The following is a 23,234-nucleotide window of genomic DNA, read 5'->3' as shown; positions in this document are numbered from 1 at the left end:
GTCTGGTGGTTGTAGTCCGGATGCTGCGGTACCGCCTGCCAGACGGCAGCAGACAGAACAGTGTGTGGCTGGGGTGATGGGGGTCTTTGGTAATCCTGAGGGCTTTCTTCCTGAGCCGCTGGGAGTGAAGGTCCTCCATGGATGGCAGCTCCGTCCTGGTGATGTTCTGTGCAACCAAGTGATACAAAACAAGATGCATTTAATATGCAAGCAGTGAGGAGTCACCAGAGGGAACTTTGACTTGGCTCTCAATTTTCATGGTTATTGAACATGGCACGAAAGACTTGAATGCCACTTCCTGTGTCCACGCTGATTGTACATTCCTGTAAACTAAGTCTAGCGACCATACCTCAATGTTTGCCAGACCAGGGTACCCTGCTGTTGCCAATAGGGGGCACTATACGTTTGAGTCAATATGTTATGTGGATTACCCTCTGGGCTGGACCCCCTATGAAATGAAGTTTGGGGCAGATTGGATGATGAATGCTCAATTTACTTTTATTTTAATGTTAAAGAAATGCATTTTTGCCATCACGCTTTTTACTGGTTACATTGCCACGCCCTTTGGATCATTCTGACCAAATATTGAAGTCAGTCGGATTACATCTTTAGGAAGAGTTTGCTTAACTACAGAGCCTAGAAAGGGAAGGAAATAGAAAAAGAAAATTAAACTAAGTGTTCACCTTTTTGTCGTTTTCAAGCTTCCCCAGCCTCAGCAATGCATTGGTCACCAAAAGCTTTTTGAAACATTTTCATCAAGTTTGTTTTTCAAAAATCCCAACATTTGCTGTTGAAGCAGATGAAGCCCTGCTAGCTCTACTGGATCTTGACACCACAGATACACTGTCCAAATTAGAAACCTCATCAATGCAAGGAGAGGTAAATTAAGACAACTCACTGCCAAAATGAATGAAGTTGAGCTTTTAATGGGTAACACCTGTAACTTGATGGAAGTTATCTCAAAGATGAGACTTTTCAAGGTAATCTTTGAAGAGTTTAAAGACTGTAACTGCTCAGTTGTGCTTTTTATGGACGAAGAAGAAAAGAGCCATGACCAAGAGAGCTGGTTTGAGCCTAAATCTCAGAGGTTTCAGGACTTTATTAAAGAATCTGATGTGTGGATTAATTGTGAGGAGCATTGCAAAGAAATACCACAAGCCTGCATTGATGAGGTTTCTAATTTGGACAGTGGATCTGTGGTGTCAAGATCCAGTAGAGCTAGCAGGGCTTCATCTGCTTCAACAGCATCCTCAGCACGATTAAGAGAGGAAGTAAAGCGTGCAGCTTTGGAAGCCAAGGCTGCCTCGCTAAAGCAAAGTCAAGCCTTGGCAGTCAAGAAGGCACATCTTCGGGCTGAGAAAGAAGAGCTGAAAATGAAAACAGCTTTAGCAGTGTCAAATGCTAAAATTAAAATGTATGAACAGTATGACGCACAGGATAAGAGTGATGCAATGAACACGTATTTGGACAATGCAAACACACGGAGTACCTTGGAGTAAACTTTCCCGGGGAGGCTGAGTAGTGTGATGCCTCTGTAATTGGCACACACCCTCTGATCCTCCTTTTTGAAAAGGGGGACCACCACCCCGGTCTGCCACTCCTTCGGTACTGTTTCCGACTTCCACGCAACGTTGATGAGACGTGTCAACCATGACAGTCCCTCAACACCCAGAGCCTTCAGCATTTCCGGGCGGATCTCATCCACCCCCGGGGCTTTGCCACTGTGGAGTTGTTTGACGACCTCAGTGACCTCCCCCCGGGAGATTGGTGTCGATCCCCCGTCATACTCCAGCTCTGCCTCTAACATAGAGGGCGGAGTTGTCGGGTTCAGGAGTTCCTCAAAGTGTTCCTTCCAACGTCCCAACACTCCATCAGTTGAGGTCAACAACGTCCCATCCTTACTGTACACAGCTTGGATGGTTCCCTGCTTCCCCCTCCTGAGGTGTCGGACAGTTTTCCAGAACAACTTTGGTGCCGCCCGAAAGTCCTTCTCCATGTCTTCTCCGAACTTCTCCCACACCCGCTGCTTTGCCTCGGCCACGGATGAGGCTGCTGCCCTTCGGGCCTGTCGGTACCTTGCAACTGCCTCGGGAGTCCCCCGGGATAACAAATCCCTGAAGGCCTCCTTCTTCAGTCGGACGGCTTCCCTGACCACCGGTGTCCACCAGGAGGTTCGAGGGTTACCGCCCCTTGAGGCACCTAGGACCTTGAGACCACAGCTCCCCACCGCGGCTTCGGCAATAGAGGCTTTGAACACCGACCACTCTGGTTCAATGTCCCCAACCTCCACAGGAATGCCCGAAAAGCTCCTCCGGAGGTGTGAGTTGAAGGCCTCCTGAACTTGGGCCTCCTCCAGACGTTCCCAGTTCACCCGAACTACACGTTTGGGCTTACCGGGTCTATCCAGAGGCTTCCCCCGCCACTCGACCCAACTCACCACCAGATGGTGATCAGTTGACAACTCCGCCCCTCTCTTTACCCGAGTGTCCAAAACATACGGCCTCAGATCCGATGATACGATAACGAAATCGATCATGGACCTTCTGCCTAGGGTGCTCTGGTACCACGTACACTTATGAGCATCCTTATGTTCGAACATGGTGTTTGTTATGGCCAATCCATGACTAGCACAGAAGTCCAGTAACAAACCACCACTCCGGTTCAGATCAGGGGGGCCGTTCCTCCCAATCACGCCCCTCCAAGTGTCTCCATCATTGCCCACATGTGCGTTGAAGTCTCCCAGCAAGACTAAGGAGTCCCCTTCAGGAGCCCCATACAGGACTCTTTCCAGGGTCTCCAAGAAGGCCGAATACTCTGAACTGCTGTTGGGTGCATAAGCACACACAACAGTCAGAGTTTTCCCCCCCATAACCCGCAGGCGTAGGGAGGCGACCCTCTCGTCCACTGGGGTAAACTCCAACAACGAAGCACCTAACCGGGGACTTGTGTGTATCCCCACACCCGCCCGGCGCCTCACACCTTGAGCAACTCCGGAGAAGAATAGAGTCCAACCCCTATCCAGAAGTAAGGTTCCAGAGCCGACGCTGTGCATAGAGGTGAGCCCAACTAGATCCAACTGGTACCGCTCCACCTCCCGCACAAGCTCCGGCTCCTTCCCCCCCAGAGAGGTGACGTTCCACGTCCCCAAAGCCAGCTTCTGTCGCCCGGGTCTGGTCCGTCGAGACCCTCCGCTTTCACTGCCACCCTTCTGGCAGCGCACCCGACCCCATCGATGTTTCCCGTAGGTGGTGGGCCCGCGGGACGGAGAAGCGGAGGTGTTGCCCACGTTGCCTTTTCGGGCTGGGCCCGGCCGGGCTCCGTGGCAAGCCCGGCCACCAGACACTCGCCGACGAGTCCTCCTTCTGGGCCTGGCTCCAGAAGGGGACCCCGGGCTTCCTCCGGGCCGGGTATCCTCACTTCCTGTGTCGTCTTTCATGAGGTCTTTTGAACCAATCTTAGTCTGGCCCCTTGCCTGAGACCAATTTGCCATGGGAGACCCTACCAGGAACACGAGGTTCCAGACAACACAGCCCCCAGGTTCATCAGGGCACACAAACCTCTCTACCACGGTAAGGTGCTGGTTCTTCAGAGAGGTCAGGCCGATTGTCGAACCTCAGATTGAGGAGGAACAATGCGGATTCCGTCCTGGTCGTGGAACGACGGATCAGCTTTTTACTCTCACAAGGATCCTGGAGGGGGCCTGGGAGTACGCTTATCCGGTCTACATGTGTTTTGTAGACTTGGAGAAGGCGTATGACCGGGTTCCCAGGGAGTTACTGTGGGAGGTGCTGCGGGAGTATGGGGTGAGGGGGTCTCTACTCAGGGCCATCCAATCTCTGTACTCCCAAAGCGAGAGCTGTGTCCGGGTCCTCGGCAGTAAGTCGGACCCATTTCCGGTGAGGGTTGGCCTCCGCCAGGGCTGCGCTTTGTCACCAATCCTGTTTGTAATATACATGGATCGGATTTCGAGGCGTAGTCGTGGGGGGGGGGGTCTGCAGTTCGGTGGACTAAGGATTGCACCACTGCTTTTTGCAGATGATGTGGTTCTGATGGCTTCATCGGTCTGCGACCTTCAGCACTCACTGGATCGGTTCGCAACCGAGTGTGAAGCGGGTGGGATGAGGATCAGCACCTCCAGATCTGAGGCCATGGTTCTCAGCAGGAAACCGATGGACTGTCCACTCCAAGTAGGGAATGAGTCCTTACCCCAAGTGAAGGAGTTCAAGTATCTCGGGGTCTTGTTCTCGAGTGAGGGAACAATGGAGCGTGAGATGGGCCGGAGAATCGGAGCAGCGGGAGTGGTATTGCAGTCGCTTTACCGCACCGTTGTGACGAAAAGGGAGCTGAGCCGGAAGGCAAAGCTCTCTGTCTACCGGGCCATTTTCGTTCCTACCCTCACCTATGGTCATGAAGGATGGGTCATGACCGAAAGAACGAGATCGCGGATACAAGCGGCCGAGATGGGTTTCCTCCGCCGGGTGGCTGGTGTCTCCCTTAGAGATAAGGTGAGAAGTTCGGTCATCAGGGAGGGACTCGGAGTTGAGCCGCTCCTCCTTCGCGTCGAAAGAAGCCAGTTGAGGTGGTTCGGGCACCTAGTTAGGATGCCACCTGGGCGCCTCCCTAGGGAGGTGTTCCAGGCACGTCCAGCTGGGAAGAGACCAAGGGGTAGACCTAGGACCAGGTGGAGGGATTATATCTCTTCGCTGGCCTGGGAGCGCCTTGGGATCCCCCAGTCAGAGCTGGTTGATGTCGCCAGGGAAAAGAAAGTTTGGGGCTCTCTGCTGGAACTGCTACCCCCGCGACCCGACCACGGATAAGCGGGAGAAGATGGATGGATGGATGGAAACACACGGCAGAAAGAAGACACACAAGAGCAAGCGGGACACAGCTATCCACTAATCCCAAGCAGTCATGTAAACCCATCAGATAAGTCTATTTCAGCACCTGGAGCTAGACCTAAAGCACCAAAGGCTCTGGACTCAAGTACATTAGCCAGTGGGGCACATCAGCGACAAAGTGACTATGAAAATGACATATGCAAAGTAATCAAGAAGCAGACTGATATAACAGAAATGCTTGTTATATCAGCATTCTCCCACAACGTGATATTCCTGTTTTTTATGGTGACTTGCTCGACTTCAGATCTTTTCTTAAGGCATTCCAACACACAGTCAGCTCCAGAACAGACAATGCTGCAGATAAGATGTACTTCCTGGAACAGTATACAAGAGGTGATCCCAAAGACATTGTAAAAAGCTGCCAGCATATGCCCCCCGACCGTGGTTTTCAGAGATTGGACATGTTGGAAGAATGCTACGGCAACCCACTGAAGATTGCCACCGCTTTGATGGAAAAGGTGCTAAAATGGCCGCAAATAAAACCAGAGGACTCACAAGCACTCAACAAGTTTTCCCTATTCCTTTTAAATTGCAGAAACGCCCTGGAGGATGTGAATTATATGGAGGAGCTGGATAACCCTACAAATATGAGAGTTATCGTCTCGAAGTTACCCTATAAATTCATAGAAAGATGGAAGGTGCTGGCATTCAAGATCCAAGAAAGGAGCCAGAGAAGAGTGAGATTCAAAGACTTGGTCGACTTCGTGGACGAACAAGCCAAAATCCTGGCTGACCCTCTCTTTGGTGACCTGCAGGGATCTGCTGCCGAAGCGAAAAGCAGGAACGTTTTACAAATGGAGAAAAATACCAGGAGTGAAAGGATTAAAGGAAGCATCTTTGCAACCAGTGTGGCCACATCAACAGAGGAAGATCATTGCAAACCACTGACAGTAAATAGCAGGACGTCTTGCCTTCATGAAGCCATGTTTGTTCTGCAAAAAGGACCACACACTATTGGAGTGCCATCAGATTGCAGAAAAACCTCATAAAGACAAGGTGGATTTTATATGGAAATCTGGACTATGTTTTGGATGCCTAGTTAAAGGGCACGTGAGTAAAGACTGCAAAAAGAGAATGACATGCCAAACATGTTCAGAAAGACACCCAAGCTTGCTGCACATTCACAAAAAAGACAATGTTTCCAATTATGCATGTGCAGAAAGCCAAAAGGTGGCCAGGTCAGACAACACAGCAGTTTCAAGTGCACTGGTGAGCTTAAACCAGGAGACTACTACCTGTGAAGGGGCCGGAGATAGATATGTTCTTGCTATTCTTCCAGTCTACATCAAAGCAAAGAAAGGAAGCAAGCTTGTGAAAACCTACGCCTTCGTGGACCCTGGGAGCTCGGCAACATTTTGCAAAGACTCTTTAGCAAGGCAGCTAAACCTGCAGGGAAAAGGAGCGCAGCTTGTCCTAACAACAATGAGCTCAACCAAACAAGTGAAAAGTTCTCTTCTGAGAGATTTGGAGGTCTGTGGAATCAAAGAAGATAAGTTTATCAGCTTAAAAAAGGTGTTCACGCAAAAGAGCATCCCAGTAACAAAGGACCATATTCCTCTTCAGAAAGATATTGAAAAATGGCCACACCTTCAGGAAGTAGAGCTGCCGTGCATCGCTGCTGAGATAGGACTCCTAATTGGAAATGACGCGTATGAAGCTTTCGAGCCGTGGAAAGTCATTCACAGTCAGAACAACGGCCCATATGCCGTAAAGACGGTCCTTGGCTGGACTATTAACGGCCCACTTAAAGAACAAGGCAGTGAGCCAGAGGACGGTGAGCAGCACCAAGTCACAATCAACCGGATTGCAGTAGAGACTGTGGAAAGGCTGCTCATACAGCGATACAATGCAGACTTTCCTGAGCAGTGCTACAGCGACAAACTCGAAATGTCACGAGAAGACAACAAATTCATCAGCTCTGTGTCCAGCTCAATCCACCATATGGAAGGACATTATTACATCAATCTACCTACAAAGACATCATTGGTCAGCTTGCCAAACAATAAGTATGCTGCAGTGCAGAGAGCAATTAACCTAAAGAAGAGACTCACCAAAAAAAAAACAGAATTCCACCAGGAATACACAGACTGTATTAGTGACCTGCTAAACAAGGGATATGCAGTCAAGGTGCCAGAGACACAGCTGAGCCGGCAAGACGACAGAGTGTGGTATATCCCACACCATGGTGTGTACCACCCACAAAAGAAAAAACTCCGGGTAGTCTTTGACTGTGCCGCAAGTTTCCATGGAACTTCAATCAATAACGAATTGCTTCAGGGTCCTGACCTTACAAGCTCCCTCATCGGAGTCCTGACACGTTTTAGACAAGAGCATGTTGCAATGATGGCAGACATAGAAGCCATGTACCACCAAGTCAGAGTCCCAGAAGAGGATACAGACCTCCTACGCTTTTTGTGGTGGCCTAATGGAGACCTCACATGTGTACAACCTCTGGTTGTACACATTTTCGGCGCCACCTCGTCTGCCAGCTGTGCTAACTTTGCCTTAAGAAGAGCAGCAGAAGAAAACAGGACTGCGGCATCAACTCAGGCCGTAGAGACAGTTCTGAGGAACTTCTACGTTGATGACTGTTTAAAGTCGGTCAGTAGTGACTCTGAAGCCATTGCCCTGAGCAAAGACCTCATGTCCTTGTGCGCCTCAGGAGGCTTTCACCTTACCAAATGGACAAGCAATAGCCGAGCCCTCTTGAAAACTATTCCAGAGAGTGAAAGAGCCAAGGAAGTAAAAGACCTAGATCTGGCCAAAGAGGCCCTGCCTGTCGAAAGAGCACTCGGTGTCCTTTGGTGCATAGAATCAGATTCATTCAAGTTCAGAGTCAACATCAGCCTGAGAGCAGCCACAAGAAGAGGAGTGTTGTCAGTGGTAAGCTCCATCTATGACCCACTAGGACTCCTTGCCCCAGTCGTGCTCCCAGCTAAGATCTTTCTCCAGCAACTATGCAAGGAAAAGCTTACATGGGATGAGGACATTCCTGATGGGCTTGCACAATACTGGAGCACCTGGTTAAGCCAACTACCAGCTTTCCAACTTTTTAGTTAGGAGGTGCATCAAGCCTGAGGGATCTGGAAGTATTGCTCCTGCACAGCTACACCACTTCTCAGATGCCAGTGAGAGTGGTTATGGATCGGTGTCCTTCCTGAAGCTGAAAAACAAGGAAGGCCTTGTGCATTGTGCCTTTATGATGGGAAAGGCAAGGGTCGCCCCACTAAAGCAAACTACCATCCCACGTATGGAGTTAACTGCTGCTGTACTAGCTGTAAAGATGGACAGACTGCTCAGAGAGGAGCTCCAGTTAGAACTACAAGAATCAGTGTTTTGGATCGACAGTACTGCAGTCTTGAAGTACATAGCAAATGAGGCCCTACGTCTAAAGACCTTCGTGGCCAATAGGGTTGCTGTAATACATGAAGAAACAAAGGTGGATCAATGGAGGTACATCAACACCGTAGAAAATCCAGCTGACTGTGCCTCTCGTGGTATCACAGCAGAGCAGTTTGTGGCCAGACAGAGTTGGATAGAAGGACCAGCGATCCTAAAAGACCCAGACTACAAATGGCCTGAAAAACAGGACAGTGTGAAACTCCCTGAGGAGGACAGTGAGGTGAGAAAACCTGTCTTCATGCACCGTATAGACGTTGTTGAAGGCATGGACGCATTGGACAAGCTAATGCACTACTATTCAAGCTGGTATCGTCTGAAAAGAGCCATCGCATGGATGCTCAGACTAAGAAAAGGTCTCCTGATTCTAGGTAAAAGACGTCAAGAATTGGAGGTGCGTATCCACAAAGATGACGAAGATTCAAACGGGCAAAGGGCCAAAACGAAAACGCAGCAGTATGAAGGCACCTTAAGCATGGGGCTCCTTACTGTGGAGGACTTAAACGAATCTGAGATGGAAATCGTCCGCTACTGTCAACGCCGCAGTTTCCCGGCAGAGATTTCTGCTCTAAAAAACGAACAAACACTGGTCAAAGGTAATAGTCCCATCCGGAGACTAGACCCAGTGCTGCTGGATGGCGTTCTGAGAGTTGGAGGTCGACTCAGTAAATCTGCTATGCCCGAAGAATCAAAGCACCCCATAATCATGCCCAACAACATGCATCCTACAACGCTGCTTCTGCAAGATATACACGAAAGAGTCGGTCATTCAGGAAGAAACTACATGCTTTCCCGTCTGCGCCAGAGATTTTGGATTCCTGCTGCAAATTCAGCAGTAAGAAAAATCCTGTCTAGGTGTGTGACATGCAAAAGATTACAGGCAAAGAGTCACGGACAAAAGATGGCAGATTTACCTTCAGACAGACTGCTTCCAAACAAACCACCCTTCACCAATGTAGGTGTGGATTATTTTGGGCCTATAGAGGTCAAAAGAGGTCGCAACATCGTTAAAAGATATGGAGTATTGTTTACATGTATGACTACCCGAGCCATACACCTAGAGGCTGCTCACACACTTGACACAGACTCCTGTATAAATGCTCTGCGTCGCTTCATGTGCAGAAGGGGCCAAGTGTCGCTTATGAGATCCGACAACGGCACCAACCTAGTCAGCGCAGACAAAGAATGACGAGCAGCTCTGCAGCAGGGGACTCAAGCCAACATGCAGGAAGCTCTTGCACAGAAAGGAATCCAGTGGATTTTCAACCCTCCTGCTGGACCTCACTTCGGTGGAGTATGGGAGAGGCAGGTAAAATCCGTAAAGAAGGTCTTAAAGTCTGTCCTTCACGAGCAAACAATTGACGACGAGTGTCTCCAGACTGTGTTGTGTGAAGTTGAGGCCATACTTAATGACAGACCTTTAACCACATCATCTGATGACCCAAATGACATTGAACCGCTGATGCCAAATCATCTGCTGTTATTAAAGAAACAGCCATTGCTTCCTCCAGGACTGAGCTGCAAGGATGACTGCTACACACGTCGCAGATGGAAGCAGACGCAGTACATATCAGACCTGTTCTGGAAAAGGTGGGTGCGTGAGTACCTGCCTGACCTACAGGCACCAGGGCACATTGTCATGATCCTGGACGACAACGCCCCTCGGAGCTCGTGGCTTCTGGGAAGAGTCGTGCAGACCATCACAGACTCTAAAGGACTGGTTCGTAGAGTACTGGTTAAAACAAAATCCAGTACTTTGGAGAGGCCTGTGGAAAGACTTTGCCTCATTTGTGAATAGGACACTTGATTTTGCCTTTAAATATATATATATATATATACGTATTTTATGTACATTTTTTTATATATTTAGTTTGTTTATTGAAAACCTATGTCAAGGGGTGCAGGTGAATTCCTCCCCCAAAAGTAAATGCAAACGTTGTTTGTTAGGAGTATAATTGAGCTATTATTAGCCGTATATTTGTTTGGAAATGACTCTTGTTATTATTATTAATTATAAGTCTTCCCGCCTTTTAATTAGGGGCCGGAATGTAAGAGCCATTTAGGCACATTTATTTTGGTAATTAATTAAGGTTTTGTGAGCCAATTGAATATTCTTTAATTTAACTTAATGAGCTGATTAACTATGAATTATTATTATACTGTTTTTGTAACGTGTCATCTTGCTTATGGACAGCTCTAGTTTATGTGTTATTATTTATACAAAGCGATAGTAGGGGCGTGCTCAGGTATAAATGACGCTGCCAGCATGACACAGCAGGAAGTCTAGAGAGGTAGTTGGAAAAAGTTTTTGACCGCACACATCCGTATGACCAATGGATCTTATTTGTTTATTTGTTTAAATACCGTGCAAATGTTGCACGTCGGCAGTGGGCCGCCAGCTGATCCATTGAACCTCTCAATAAAGCACCAGAATGGAACGAGCAAGGTATCTGAGTTTTTGAATATACGCGAGTCAATACTCGAGCTCGCCTCCTAGACTAAGTGGCCTTTGAACATGGATTTCTTTGGACAATTGGCCACTACAGTCAGTATAGACAACAAGATGTCATTGGGCTGTTACTCTTGTTCTCTGTGAAATCTGGAGCAGATTGGACAATGTCCAGCCTTTTGGAAAAGGGTACTCTTTTGCCAGCACATGCGTTCCACGACTTACACGCATTTAACAACCATTCATCACAAAGGTCTTCAGATTGTGCTGACCACATTACAATCTGTAGGGGCAGATTTATAATGACTTTACAGTCTGTATTTTTCAGACATAGACGCATCACTCGAACCGTTGACAGTGGTCTTGAACACAGTACTTAAACAGGTCCAATAAAAGCTGACATTGATTCTCACTTCAAACAATCAGAATTATTTATTTGAACTGGGAAGACTAGCTGACCATCCAAACATTGTGATGTTTGATGATCTAAAATGAAGTTTAGTATTGATCTTATTGTGAATCCTCTGTCCTTCCCAGTGGTGAAGAGCCTCTCTCTGTGTCCGGAGCAGAGAAACCTGGCCATCCATTTCCACCTGGAGTGTGTCTACACCAATCTGACCTACTATAACTACCAGAGCGCCAAGGAACACAGCGAGAAGGCCCAGGAGCTCTCGGGGCTGAATATCAACATGACTGGTATGTAGCACAGGACCATCGGGTGGGGGGGGATGCATAAGAGCAGGCTGTGTTACCTGGTAACCATCCTCCTGAACCCATTCTGATCAAACCTTAAAGATCCCAATTTGTTAAATGTATCGTATTGTTTCTGGTATCAAGGTGCTCTTGGCAAAAGGACCCACTTCCAGCAGAAGTATTTGGCTCAGCTCATCCTTGAGGTGAAGAGAAAGCAGGACCAGGCGGAGGATGAGGCCAGTGCCACCCCGACCCCTCAGGCCAGCCTGCCCAAGGTATGAGCTCTTGTCTTCCTTTTTCCTTGATGTTTTTCATACCGTTTGTCTGCCACCTGGAATGTCCCCTCCCAGCCAGCTGCCTGACATCTCCCAGACATATCCCAGCCACTGTATCAATATACAATATATTATCGTGGGGTTGAGCCACCCAGTAGTACGAAATGAAGCTCCTCCTTTACCAGCTACAACATTAAAGTGATAATCAAAAAGCCGATGGCAGGAACAGATTCAGTCTTTCTTTGGGATGTGATTTAAACGCTCAGGTTGAAGAAGATGCACAAGTGCAGTCCACAATGAAACATATGACCTAGTCCATTATACAGGTGTTTTCTCTTTAGTTCTGTTCATGCATCTTTCCCTGGGGGATAATACATAGAGAGAGGGGACAGTGTGCGAAAAAGTACACGTCCCACCGTCCGGGACGTGTTATTTACAATATCGGACAAGTAGATCTTTCAATTGACTTGTCCGGTGGACAAGTGACGTTTTTCGCCCCGATTTATTGACAAATTATTGATACATTCAGTTTACAAAAGGCAGAACTCATTCGCAAATTGTCCGTGTCCGCCATTGTTCGTTTAGAATTTTTTAGACGGGGGCGGGGCGGGAAGTGCAGCACAGTGGCAGGGTTGGGAAGCAAAACTCGGTTCCGAGTAGGAACAAATAACAATTGTCCGGTACCGGGATTAATAAGAGTTGTGAGGACAGGAGGCCGAGCCCCGCGGACTGCAGCTCTCTCTCTCGATGCTCCGTATCAGCTGATCGCTGCAGCTCAGCGTCTCTCTCTCTCTCTCTCTCTCTCTCTCTCTCTCTCTCTCTCTCTCTCTCTCTCTCTCTCTCTCTCTCTCTCTCTCTCTCTCTCTTTCTACACACAGCGGATCCGCTGCCCGTTTAACAGCCTCATCTTTGTCAAACTGTCTTATGTTCTCTCTCTAACACGTAATGAAGGTTATTAAGCGTTTTAGCTCCTGTGTTGTTAATATTGACCACCATTTCCTTTATGAAGTGAAGCAGCCTAGCTGTCTGTGTACTCGCGCTGTCCTCACATCCCCGGACCCCCAGGCCCCGAGGAGCACAGGGATGTCAGTATTGTTTATGAAGCAGGGTATAGAAAGTACATTATTGAAATGCTATTTATTAACTTTTACAAACAGTGAGCAGCTGGGCAGCTGCAGCATGTGTATTGCAGGACATGTGTAAGCCTGCAAGTGTCTTTGAGTTGTAGAAAAGCGCTAGGCCTATAGGCTATAAATATAATAATAATAACTTTATTTGTATAGCACCTTTCATACAGGGGATTGCAGGTCAAAGTGCTTTACATCAGTAAAAAATAAGACATAACATCTGTGTAAAACAAGCAGCAAGAGCATAAAGTGGGATAAAATAATTAAAAATAAAAACATGGGGAATAAAACAGAGAAATAGTGCAATGTCAATCACAGAGAATAGTGCAGTATAATAGTGTAAAATCAGTCAAATGCTTTGGTAAAGAGATTTAAAAATGCCTAATGTATTGGCTTCCCTAATATTGTTGGGTAACATGTTCCACAGTTGTGGGGCGTAGTTTACAAAGGCTGCATCACCGATCTTCTTATGACTCTTTCTGGTGACCTCTAACAGACCTGCATCTGATGATCGCAGTGTTCTGGCAGGTGTGTAGTTCATCAGAGAGTCAGCCATGTAGCTGGGTCTTTGTCCATTTAGAGCTTTGTATGTGAGGAGAAGCACCTTCAAATCAATTCTAGAAGTTACAGGAAGCCAGTGTAGAGTAGCTGAGACAGGACTAACGTGTTCCCTCCTTTTGGTATTAGTCAGTAGTCTAGCTGCAGAGTTTTGAATGAGCTGGAGTCTTTGTACCTTCTCAGACTGCACCACTTAGAACTGACTAAACAATGCAGAGATTATTTTTATATAATTGTATTCAATAACCGTAAGAAATTCAACCGTATGAAGTGATTTGTAAATAGGAATACAGATTTGACTTAATGTTTTCATAAATATATTTTTCTCCCAGTTTGTCATGGGACTGATTTACCCTCTCCAAGAACCGGAACCGAGAATAACCAGAATCGAAAAGCAGAACCGGAATTGTTAAAATCCAAACGATACCCAACCCTATGTGTGATGCCGTAAAATCTTACCGCTCACTTACGTTAGCGGTGTTGTAAAAACCGTGGGAAAATGTAAAAAATACGGTGACGAAGAAGAAGATTCCAGTGGCCCCAATTTTTGTCAATTCTGGACAAGTGAAAAATGTATTCGGACAAGTACATTGCCAAACTCACTTGTCCATGGACAAGTACTCTCTAAAAACTTTTTCTCACACTGGGGGAAATAGAATGTATCATGTATTCAGATAAATACTCAGTATACTGATACTAGAAAAAAAATGCTGTTAAAATCAACAAACCCCTCCTGTGTATTTGTTTCTTTTCACATCCACCACCACCTTGCATTGACATTATCTAATGCCTAATCTAAAAAGTTGTTGTTATTGGTCTTTGCTGCAGTGTGTACACCGCTGACTGTGTGTGTTTCCATGGGCTCACAGGACTACAATCTGGGTGATGAGACCGTGCTGGATAAGATCAACCTGGCAGAGCCGGATCAGTATGAGCTGCCTGACCTGAGTGCTGAGGAGCAGGCCGTCCTGCTGGGAGTCTGGTAGGTCCTCCGCACTGTCTCTGAAACTTGAACTGATGTTTTAGTTTCTGCAAACTCAACTTGAATTTAAGGAGAAATTGTCTCCATCAGAAAATAATTTTTTGCTGTGTGAGGGTGATCATGTCGGAAATCCATCCCTTGGATCAGCTGATCAACGCTTGTTATCAGATTTGTTTGCCCAAAACACAGTCTGCTGTCCAGGCAAGGTAAGAAACACATGCTGTCTGCCCATACAAAAGGTCCATCTGTGTGAAAACAGAAAATACTGTCCAATGGTCTTTGAACGGATATATATATATATATATATTAGGGCTGTCAAAATTAACGCCACTAATTATTTTAACGCGATTAACGCATGTGTATTTTTTTTCCTCGGCCGCCCCGTAGTTTCAGAGCGCATCGAGTTTAAAATACCATCTACAAGCTGATGCTGACAGCCCCGCTCCTGCCGCCCGCTTGTGGCAGACCACACTTCCACGCTCACCGGCAGGCACCGACTGGCCATCGGGAGGACCGGGAGGGTGTGTGTATGTGTGGCCCGAGCGAGGGAGAGACCTTACGTGCATTGTTGTTATTAGCATCTGGTGCTAGCTAGCTGCGCTAACGGATATAAGGAGCTGCTTAAATGAAAACAGAGGAGCGACATTTCGCCACAACTGCGCCGAGCACTTGACTTGATGCAGGAAGCAGACAGCGGGACATTGTACGAGAAGTCAGCACACTCATGATTGCAGCGTCCAGGCAGCTCCCGTTCGAGCATATGCCTTGAGTTGCACATAGCTCCAACGATCCAACACACACACACACACACGCACGCACGCACGCACGCACGCACGCACGCGCGCGCGCACGCACGCGCACACACAGAGAGAGAGGTTCCGGGTTGAATTGAGGCGAATATTTGTAATGTTCAGAGGTTGTTGTGTTTAATATTCATGAGAATATTTGTCATTGTTCAAATGATAATAAACATTAGCATAAAGCATATTTGTCCACTCATATGTTGATAAGAGTATTAAAAACTTGAAAAATATTCCTCTAAGCTACATTCAGAACAGATACAAAATGTGCGATTAATTTGCGATTATTCGCGATTAACTATGGACAATCATGTGATTAATCGCGATTAAATATTTTAATCGACTGACACCCCTAATATATATATATATATATATATATATATTAATGCTGTCAAAATAATCGCGTTAACGGCGGTAATTAATTTTTTGAATTAATTGCGTTAAAATATTTAACGCATTTAACGCATGTGCAGAATGGCCCGCCCCATACATCCCACCAGTGGCAGCGCTAGGGTATGGCTGGGGTAGGCTGCACCCATACCAAGAAATGGCTCAGCCCCACCATGAAAAATTATGTTAAAGTAAGAAAAATAAAGTCTGCCAACTCGCGCGGAGTAAATTGCACAGACGTAGTAAGATTGATTTCAGTAGCCACTTGTCTGGAAATACCGAAGACCAGAAACGGTTTTGAAAACTTTTGTCACGTAGTGATTCTCAATAGAACATCTTTGAACATCTTCTGGCCAATCAGAATCAAGATAACGGCGTGGTGTTGTTTCAGGAAGTCCAGACAGAGAATACTTTTGCTGTAGTACAGGTAGTGCTGCGTACCGGTACGCCGAACCGGTACTGGACTTGTAAAAAGTTACGGTTCAAGTCCGGTTAAAACCGGAACGTCGGGAACCGGTACTTGGACTCGCAAAAAAAACTAGCACTTACGTATATTCTGGTGTCTGTGGTTATTTAAACATTCCCTGATGAACGTTATTCAGCGTCAATAAACGAGTGCTAATCCCAGTGTGCTCAGTGTACAACATCACATGTCATTTCACCTTCGACTCACGGTTTGAAAACGTAGCATTTCGCCACATGCTAATGCTAACCGGAAGTGAATAATTTTCAGAATAAAAGTATTAAGTTAATAGTGTGAACTTCCGTTTTTTTCAGAATAAAGCTGATTTAAATTAAATAGTGTATTTAATTCAAAATTACGCCATATCAACATTGATTTTAATTTCTAACAGTGTGTATGTACATCACTATGTATGTAGTATGTACTGTATAACGTACACATGTAGAGTTGTATAAATGACATGGTGGAGAGACAGTACAGTACACTCTGACTGTACTGTCACTAGAGTGTAGCCTTTACTGTATAGTAGGTGTGTAACAGTGTAATGCGTATAGTCTACTCTACACTCTACCTTTCAGCAACGCTTTAGGGGTTTAGGCTCAGTCAGCTCAGGGACTGTTTGGTTACTTTAGTTTGGTGAATGAAATAAATGTTTGAACTTTGTAGTAGTTCACTGTAGTTGCTGTCAGAAGTCATTTGTAGACTAAGTGGCAAAAAGTGTTTTTTTTACATTTGTACTTTATAGAGAAATGTAGACACAAGTTGGAAGGGAGCGCAATACACCTGAGGAGTTTGAATTTGAGTTGATTATGAGTTAATTTTCAATTGATAATTAGCTCACAATAAGTTCACTTTAGTTACTCACACAACTTGACACAAGCCATGGGTTCAGGTCCGAACTGTTAGCGCCGGTGTTATGTATGCCCACTGCACCTCGCGGGAGCGCGCCACAGCGGAAAGCATAAACTCCCAGACATTTAATGCTTTGTACGGCAAAGCTAGGTCTGGAAACAATATCATTTCCTTTTTGGCGGCCATCCATAACAAGACATAACACCGGAGCCCTGCTGCGGGGAAACTTTGGCGCTGTTCTGAGTTTGTTCTAATCCGTCAACGGTTAACGCGACCTCTGATATATTAGGGCTGTCAAGTTAGAGTTTGTTTTGAAAAAGAGATCTTTTGATCTCAAGGGGCTTTCACCTGGTTAAATAAAGGCTACAAACAAACAAAGGTTGAAAACCTTCAAACCGAGGACAAACAAATGTTAGATCACATGCAAACAAAATCACAAACATTTTGTTTGCCTCATTGGATTATTTCCAATAATAATAATTCAGTCACAATCAATTTTCAGGGTATTATAATTCAAATGATAAATTGTGAGTTATTCTACAAAACATCATTAATTTAAATGAATTAATAAGAAAGTGAGACTCTTTCTCTACTTGAAACCAAGCAACCCAGAAAACCTCACTGAACACCATCTGCGCTGTCTACAAATATACACTAACAAAACGGAGCGCACACAAACCACGCTGCGTAAAAGCCGTCGATTGGGCAACAGCACTCTCCTTACACAATAAGGCAACAGATCAAGAACTTACAACGCAATAAGCAATGGAGAAACATACCAACGGCGTCTCTGCAGCCTCACACACACTGTCGCCAACTTCTCCCTCCGTGGCTTTGGGAACAAAAGATCGGCCATCATAATTCCTGCCCCTTTTGTTGCCGTGTTACCGGAAGCGGCATTAATATGTTTTAATAACGGCTCGCTTATCATCAAGAGAAGTAGACTACGCTATTCAAAATAAAACAAATACCCCCTTGGTATTGAACAATACGATCACAATAATAACCTAAACGAAAATACATATAAATAATTATTTATCCGTCCGTTTTTCTCAGATATTATTATTTTTTCTTTCAATATTGACTTTCGTCTCGACAAATATGGAATACAATGAAAACATTTTGTGCTGTATGCTTTAAAAGAACCGGGCAAATTAAGGTAATGTTTGACCATTTCTATCAGTAAAAATGGTTCCATCCCTTTTTTAAATGGACACATTTAAACTTGACATTGGGATGTCAATCCTGCTGTATTGTCCACTTTTAAATCCTTTCTATTGTGTGAAATACAAACATGGCTTTATGGAAAAATTATTTAATGATCAAAATATATCTGTGTAAATGGTATTGTGGGTTCGGATTGGTCGGCTGTGTTTGTGAGAGCAGTTAGCTCCTAAAGAATAATGCATGCATATGCAACAATCATTTCTTGAAGCAAGAAAAAGGCTATGGGTAAAATAAGCAACATCTTGAAAAAACAAGAGATTATGTTTCACCTACTACCAACTTGTTTGTAGTGGTGATTTTATCCAGGAAAGGGTTAATATAAAACAATGAATATAATCTGGATCCATTAGCTTCACAGCAAGTCTGATTAATTCCCATGATGCTGCTGGGACTGCACGGGTCACACAGATTATTAGGAGATGATTGATGAGCAGCAGCTCTCCTTAATTAATGGCAGATCCACATACCTGCTTTCTTCTCCATTATCAAAGGAACTCATGTGTAGGCTTACAGAGAAAGAACATAGCAGGTTCATGCAATGTATGAAAAGAAAGCTCTGAGTATGTGCCATCACCTTGTGGACACACAGCCGGAATAGGGGGGAACTTTGGGGTTAATTAAAAACACATGCTAAGCTTATATACTTGTTTCTATCTTCAGAGCAAAGGAAAAGGTGGGATCAGGGAGAATCAGGGACGTGCGTATTTCAGTGGAAAAGCTACACTGAGTCAAATGGTTGGCCGTTATGCACAGAGCATCAATGAAGCTGGTGTAAGTAGTTAGATTGGTTCAAATGGTTCTTCAATAAAATGATCAACTGAAAAATACAAGTGAATATGGATGGTGTAAGGGTAACCTGTGACTTTAATAAGTGTCCGCAACAGTTTGAGTGTCTGAAGGAAGTGGTCACTTTGACCAAACATTACATTACATTACATTACATTGCATTTAGCTGACGCTTTTATCCAAAGCGACTTACAATAAGTACATTCGACCAGGAAGACACAACCTTGAAGAAAACAGAATCATATAAGTACATCAGGTTTCATAGAGCCAAGTATTTCAAGTGCTGCTCAACTGGCTATAAGCCAGTCCTTTATTAGTATATAAGTGCTCTGTTAGCAGTTCTTTGTTAGTCATTCTATCGCTCGAAGTGGAGTCGAAAGAGATGAGTTTTCAGTCTGCGCCGCACACACAGTGCTCTCAGGAATTTGAATTACCTCGTCATTGTCTGAGGGTCTTGTATTAATGAGAGCACATCGCAGGATGTAATTACTTCATATTACATTTTAGTCGAGTCCCCGGTCAGCTCGTCCTCTCCAAGCTCCTTTTAACTTGGCGATGTGACCTTGTCTGGATTTTCTTTTGTCCTTCTCTGGAGTTCTGGGCATATCCTCACACACAGGATTGGAGCTGTGACATTTGGTACACATATTCAATGAATGCACACAAATGTAATTTACTAAAATTCTGACAAATCTTTAAAATTGACCAATAAACATTTCTTAATTCATCAGTTGGTTTATGTGTAATTCACAGCACGTGCTTTGGCAACATCTTCTACTGTGGGAAATGACGCCATCTCTTTTGTCTCTTGAGAAAGCATTTGAAAGTGACGGAGGCCAGAGTTGCCGTTAGCCGGAATTTGACCGGTAAAATATGCTGAAGACCGGCAAATCCAAATCTCTCCGGTCAAAATAATTTCCACTTAGCACAATACCGCATCAGTTGCGCCACTTATGTGGCAGACAGAATAGTATGTGACAGACAGAATAGTATGTGACAGACAGAATAGTATGTGACAGACAGAATAGTATGTGGCAGACAGAATAGTATGTGGCAGACAGAATAGTATGTGACAGACAGAATAGTATGTGGCAGACAGAATAGTATGTGGCAGACAGAATAGTATGTGGCAGACAGAATAGTATGTGGCAGACAGAATAGTATGTGGCAGACAGAATAGTATGTGGCAGACAGAATAGTATGTGGCAGACAGAATAGTATGTGGCAGACAGAATAGTATGTGGCAGACAGAATAGTATGTGGCAGACAGAATAGCAGACAGAATAGTATGTGGCAGACAGAATAGTATGTGACAGACAGAAGAGTATGTGGCAGACAGAATAGTATGTGACAGACAGAATAGTATGTGGCAGACAGAATAGTATGTGGCAGACAGAATAGTATGTGACAGACAGAAGAGTATGTGGCAGACAGAATAGTATGTGGCAGACAGAATAGTATGTGGCAGACAGAATAGTATGTGGCAGACAGAATAGTATGTGACAGACAGAATAGCAGACAGAAGAGTATGTGGCAGACAGAATAGTATGTGGCAGACAGAATAGTATGTGGCAGACAGAATAGTATGTGGCAGACAGAATAGTATGTGGCAGACAGAATAGCAGACAGAATAGTATGTGGCAGACAGAATAGTATGTGGCAGACAGAATAGTATGTGGCAGACAGAATAGTATGTGGCAGACAGAATAGCAGACAGAATAGTATGTGGCAGACAGAATAGTATGTGGCAGACAGAATAGCAGACAGAATAGTATGTGACAGACAGAATAGCAGACAGAATAGTATGTGGCAGACAGAAGAGTATGTGGCAGACAGAATAGTATGTGGCAGACAGAATAGCAGACAGAATAGTATGTGGCAGACAGAATAGTATGTGGCAGACAGAATAGTATGTGGCAGACAGAATAGTATGTGGCAGACAGAATAGTATGTGGCAGACAGAATAGTATGTGGCAGACAGAATAGTATGTGGCAGACAGAATAGCAGACAGAATAGTATGTGACAGACAGAATAGCAGACAGAATAGTATGTGACAGACAGAATAGTATGTGGCAGACAGAATAGTATGTAGCAGACAGAATAGCAGACAGAATAGTATGTGGCAGACAGAATAGCAGACAGAATAGTATGTGGCAGACAGAATAGTATGTGGCAGACAGAATAGTATGTGGCAGACAGAATAGTATGTGGCAGACAGAATAGTATGTGGCAGACAGAATAGTATGTGGCAGACAGAATAGCAGACAGAATAGTATGTGGCAGACAGAATAGTATGTGACAGACAGAATAGTATGTGACAGACAGAATAGTATGTGACAGACAGAATAGTATGTGGCAGACAGAATAGTATGTGGCAGACAGAATAGTATGTGGCAGACAGAATAGTATGTGGCAGACAGAATAGTATGTGGCAGACAGAATAGTATGTGACAGACAGAATAGTATGTGACAGACAGAATAGTATGTGACAGACAGAATAGTATGTGACAGACAGAATAGTATGTGGCAGACAGAATAGTATGTGGCAGACAGAATAGCAGACAGAATAGTATGTGGCAGACAGAATAGTATGTGGCAGACAGAATAGCAGACAGAATAGTATGTGGCAGACAGAATAGCAGACAGAATAGTATGTGGCAGACAGAATAGTATGTGACAGACAGAATAGCAGACAGAATAGTATGTGACAGACAGAATAGCAGACAGAATAGTATGTGACAGACAGAATAGTATGTGGCAGACAGAATAGTATGTGACAGACAGAATAGCAGACAGAATAGTATGTGACAGACAGAATAGTATGTGGCAGACAGAATAGTATGTGGCAGACAGAATAGCATGTGACAGACAGAATAGTATGTGACAGACAGAATAGCAGACAGAATAGTATGTAGCAGACAGAATAGTATGTGGCAGACAGAATAGTATGTGGCAGACAGAATAGTATGTGGCAGACAGAATAGTATGTAGCAGACAGAATAGTATGTAGCAGACAGAATAGTATGTGGCAGACAGAATAGTATGTGGCAGACAGAATAGTATGTAGCAGACAGAATAGTATGTGGCAGACAGAATAGTATGTGGCAGACAGAATAGTATGTGGCAGACAGAATAGTATGTGACAGACAGAATAGTATGTGGCAGACAGAATAGTATGTAGCAGACAGAATAGTATGTGACAGACAGAATAGTATGTGGCAGACAGAATAGTATGTGGCAGACAGAATAGTATGTGGCAGACAGAATAGTATGTGGCAGACAGAATAGTATGTGGCAGACAGAATAGTATGTAGCAGACAGAATAGTATGTGGCAGACAGAATAGTATGTGACAGACAGAAGAGTATGTGGCAGACAGAATAGTATGTGACAGACAGAATAGTATGTGGCAGACAGAAGAGTATGTGGCAGACAGAATAGTATGTGACAGACAGAATAGTATGTGGCAGACAGAAGAGTATGTGGCAGACAGAATAGTATGTGGCAGACAGAATAGTATGTGACAGACAGAATAGTATGTGGCAGACAGAATAGTATGTAGCAGACAGAATAGCAGACAGAATAGTATGTGGCAGACAGAATAGTATGTGACAGACAGAATAGTATGTGGCAGACAGAATAGTATGTGGCAGACAGAATAGTATGTAGCAGACAGAATAGTATGTGGCAGACAGAATAGTATGTAGCAGACAGAATAGCAGACAGAATAGTATGTGGCAGACAGAATAGTATGTGGCAGACAGAATAGTATGTGGCAGACAGAATAGTATGTAGCAGACAGAATAGTATGTGGCAGACAGAATAGTATGTGGCAGACAGAATAGTATGTGGCAGACAGAATAGTATGTGGCAGACAGAATAGTATGTGGCAGACAGAATAGCAGACAGAATAGTATGTGACAGACAGAATAGTATGTGGCAGACAGAATAGTATGTGGCAGACAGAATAGCAGACAGAATAGTATGTGACAGACAGAATAGTATGTGGCAGACAGAATAGTATGTAGCAGACAGAATAGTATGTGGCAGACAGAATAGTATGTGGCAGACAGAATAGTATGTGGCAGACAGAAGAGTATGTGGCAGACAGAATAGCATGTGACAGACAGAATAGTATGTAGCAGACAGAATAGTATGTGGCAGACAGAATAGTATGTGGCAGACAGAGTAGCAGACAGAATAGGATGTGGCAGACAGAATAGTATGTGGCAGACAGAATAGTATGTGGCAGACAGAATAGTATGTGGCAGACAGAATAGCATGTGACAGACAGAATAGCAGACAGAATAGTATGTGGCAGACAGAATAGTATGT

General features: G+C 44.8%; 1 protein-coding gene across 1 annotated transcript in view; it reads left to right on the top strand.

Annotated features, from left to right (window-relative positions):
• LOC117459943 (tetratricopeptide repeat protein 27-like) overlaps positions 1–23,234 on the top strand; it is a 78,474-nt gene that overhangs the window by 23,115 nt on the left and 32,125 nt on the right. Inside the window, exons 5-7 of the mRNA XM_034101113.2 lie at positions 11,284–11,442; positions 11,584–11,714; positions 14,269–14,376. Of these exons, the coding sequence (XP_033957004.1) occupies positions 11,284–11,442; positions 11,584–11,714; positions 14,269–14,376 (398 nt within the window). The remainder of the gene's footprint in view (positions 1–11,283; positions 11,443–11,583; positions 11,715–14,268; positions 14,377–23,234) is intronic.

Source organism: Pseudochaenichthys georgianus, chromosome 15 (genome assembly GCF_902827115.2).
Source record: "Pseudochaenichthys georgianus chromosome 15, fPseGeo1.2, whole genome shotgun sequence".
In the NCBI taxonomy this organism is placed as follows: Eukaryota; Metazoa; Chordata; class Actinopteri; order Perciformes; family Channichthyidae; genus Pseudochaenichthys; species Pseudochaenichthys georgianus.
Note: the sequence above shows the minus strand (reverse complement) of the source record. Positions and strands in the feature narration are given on the sequence as shown.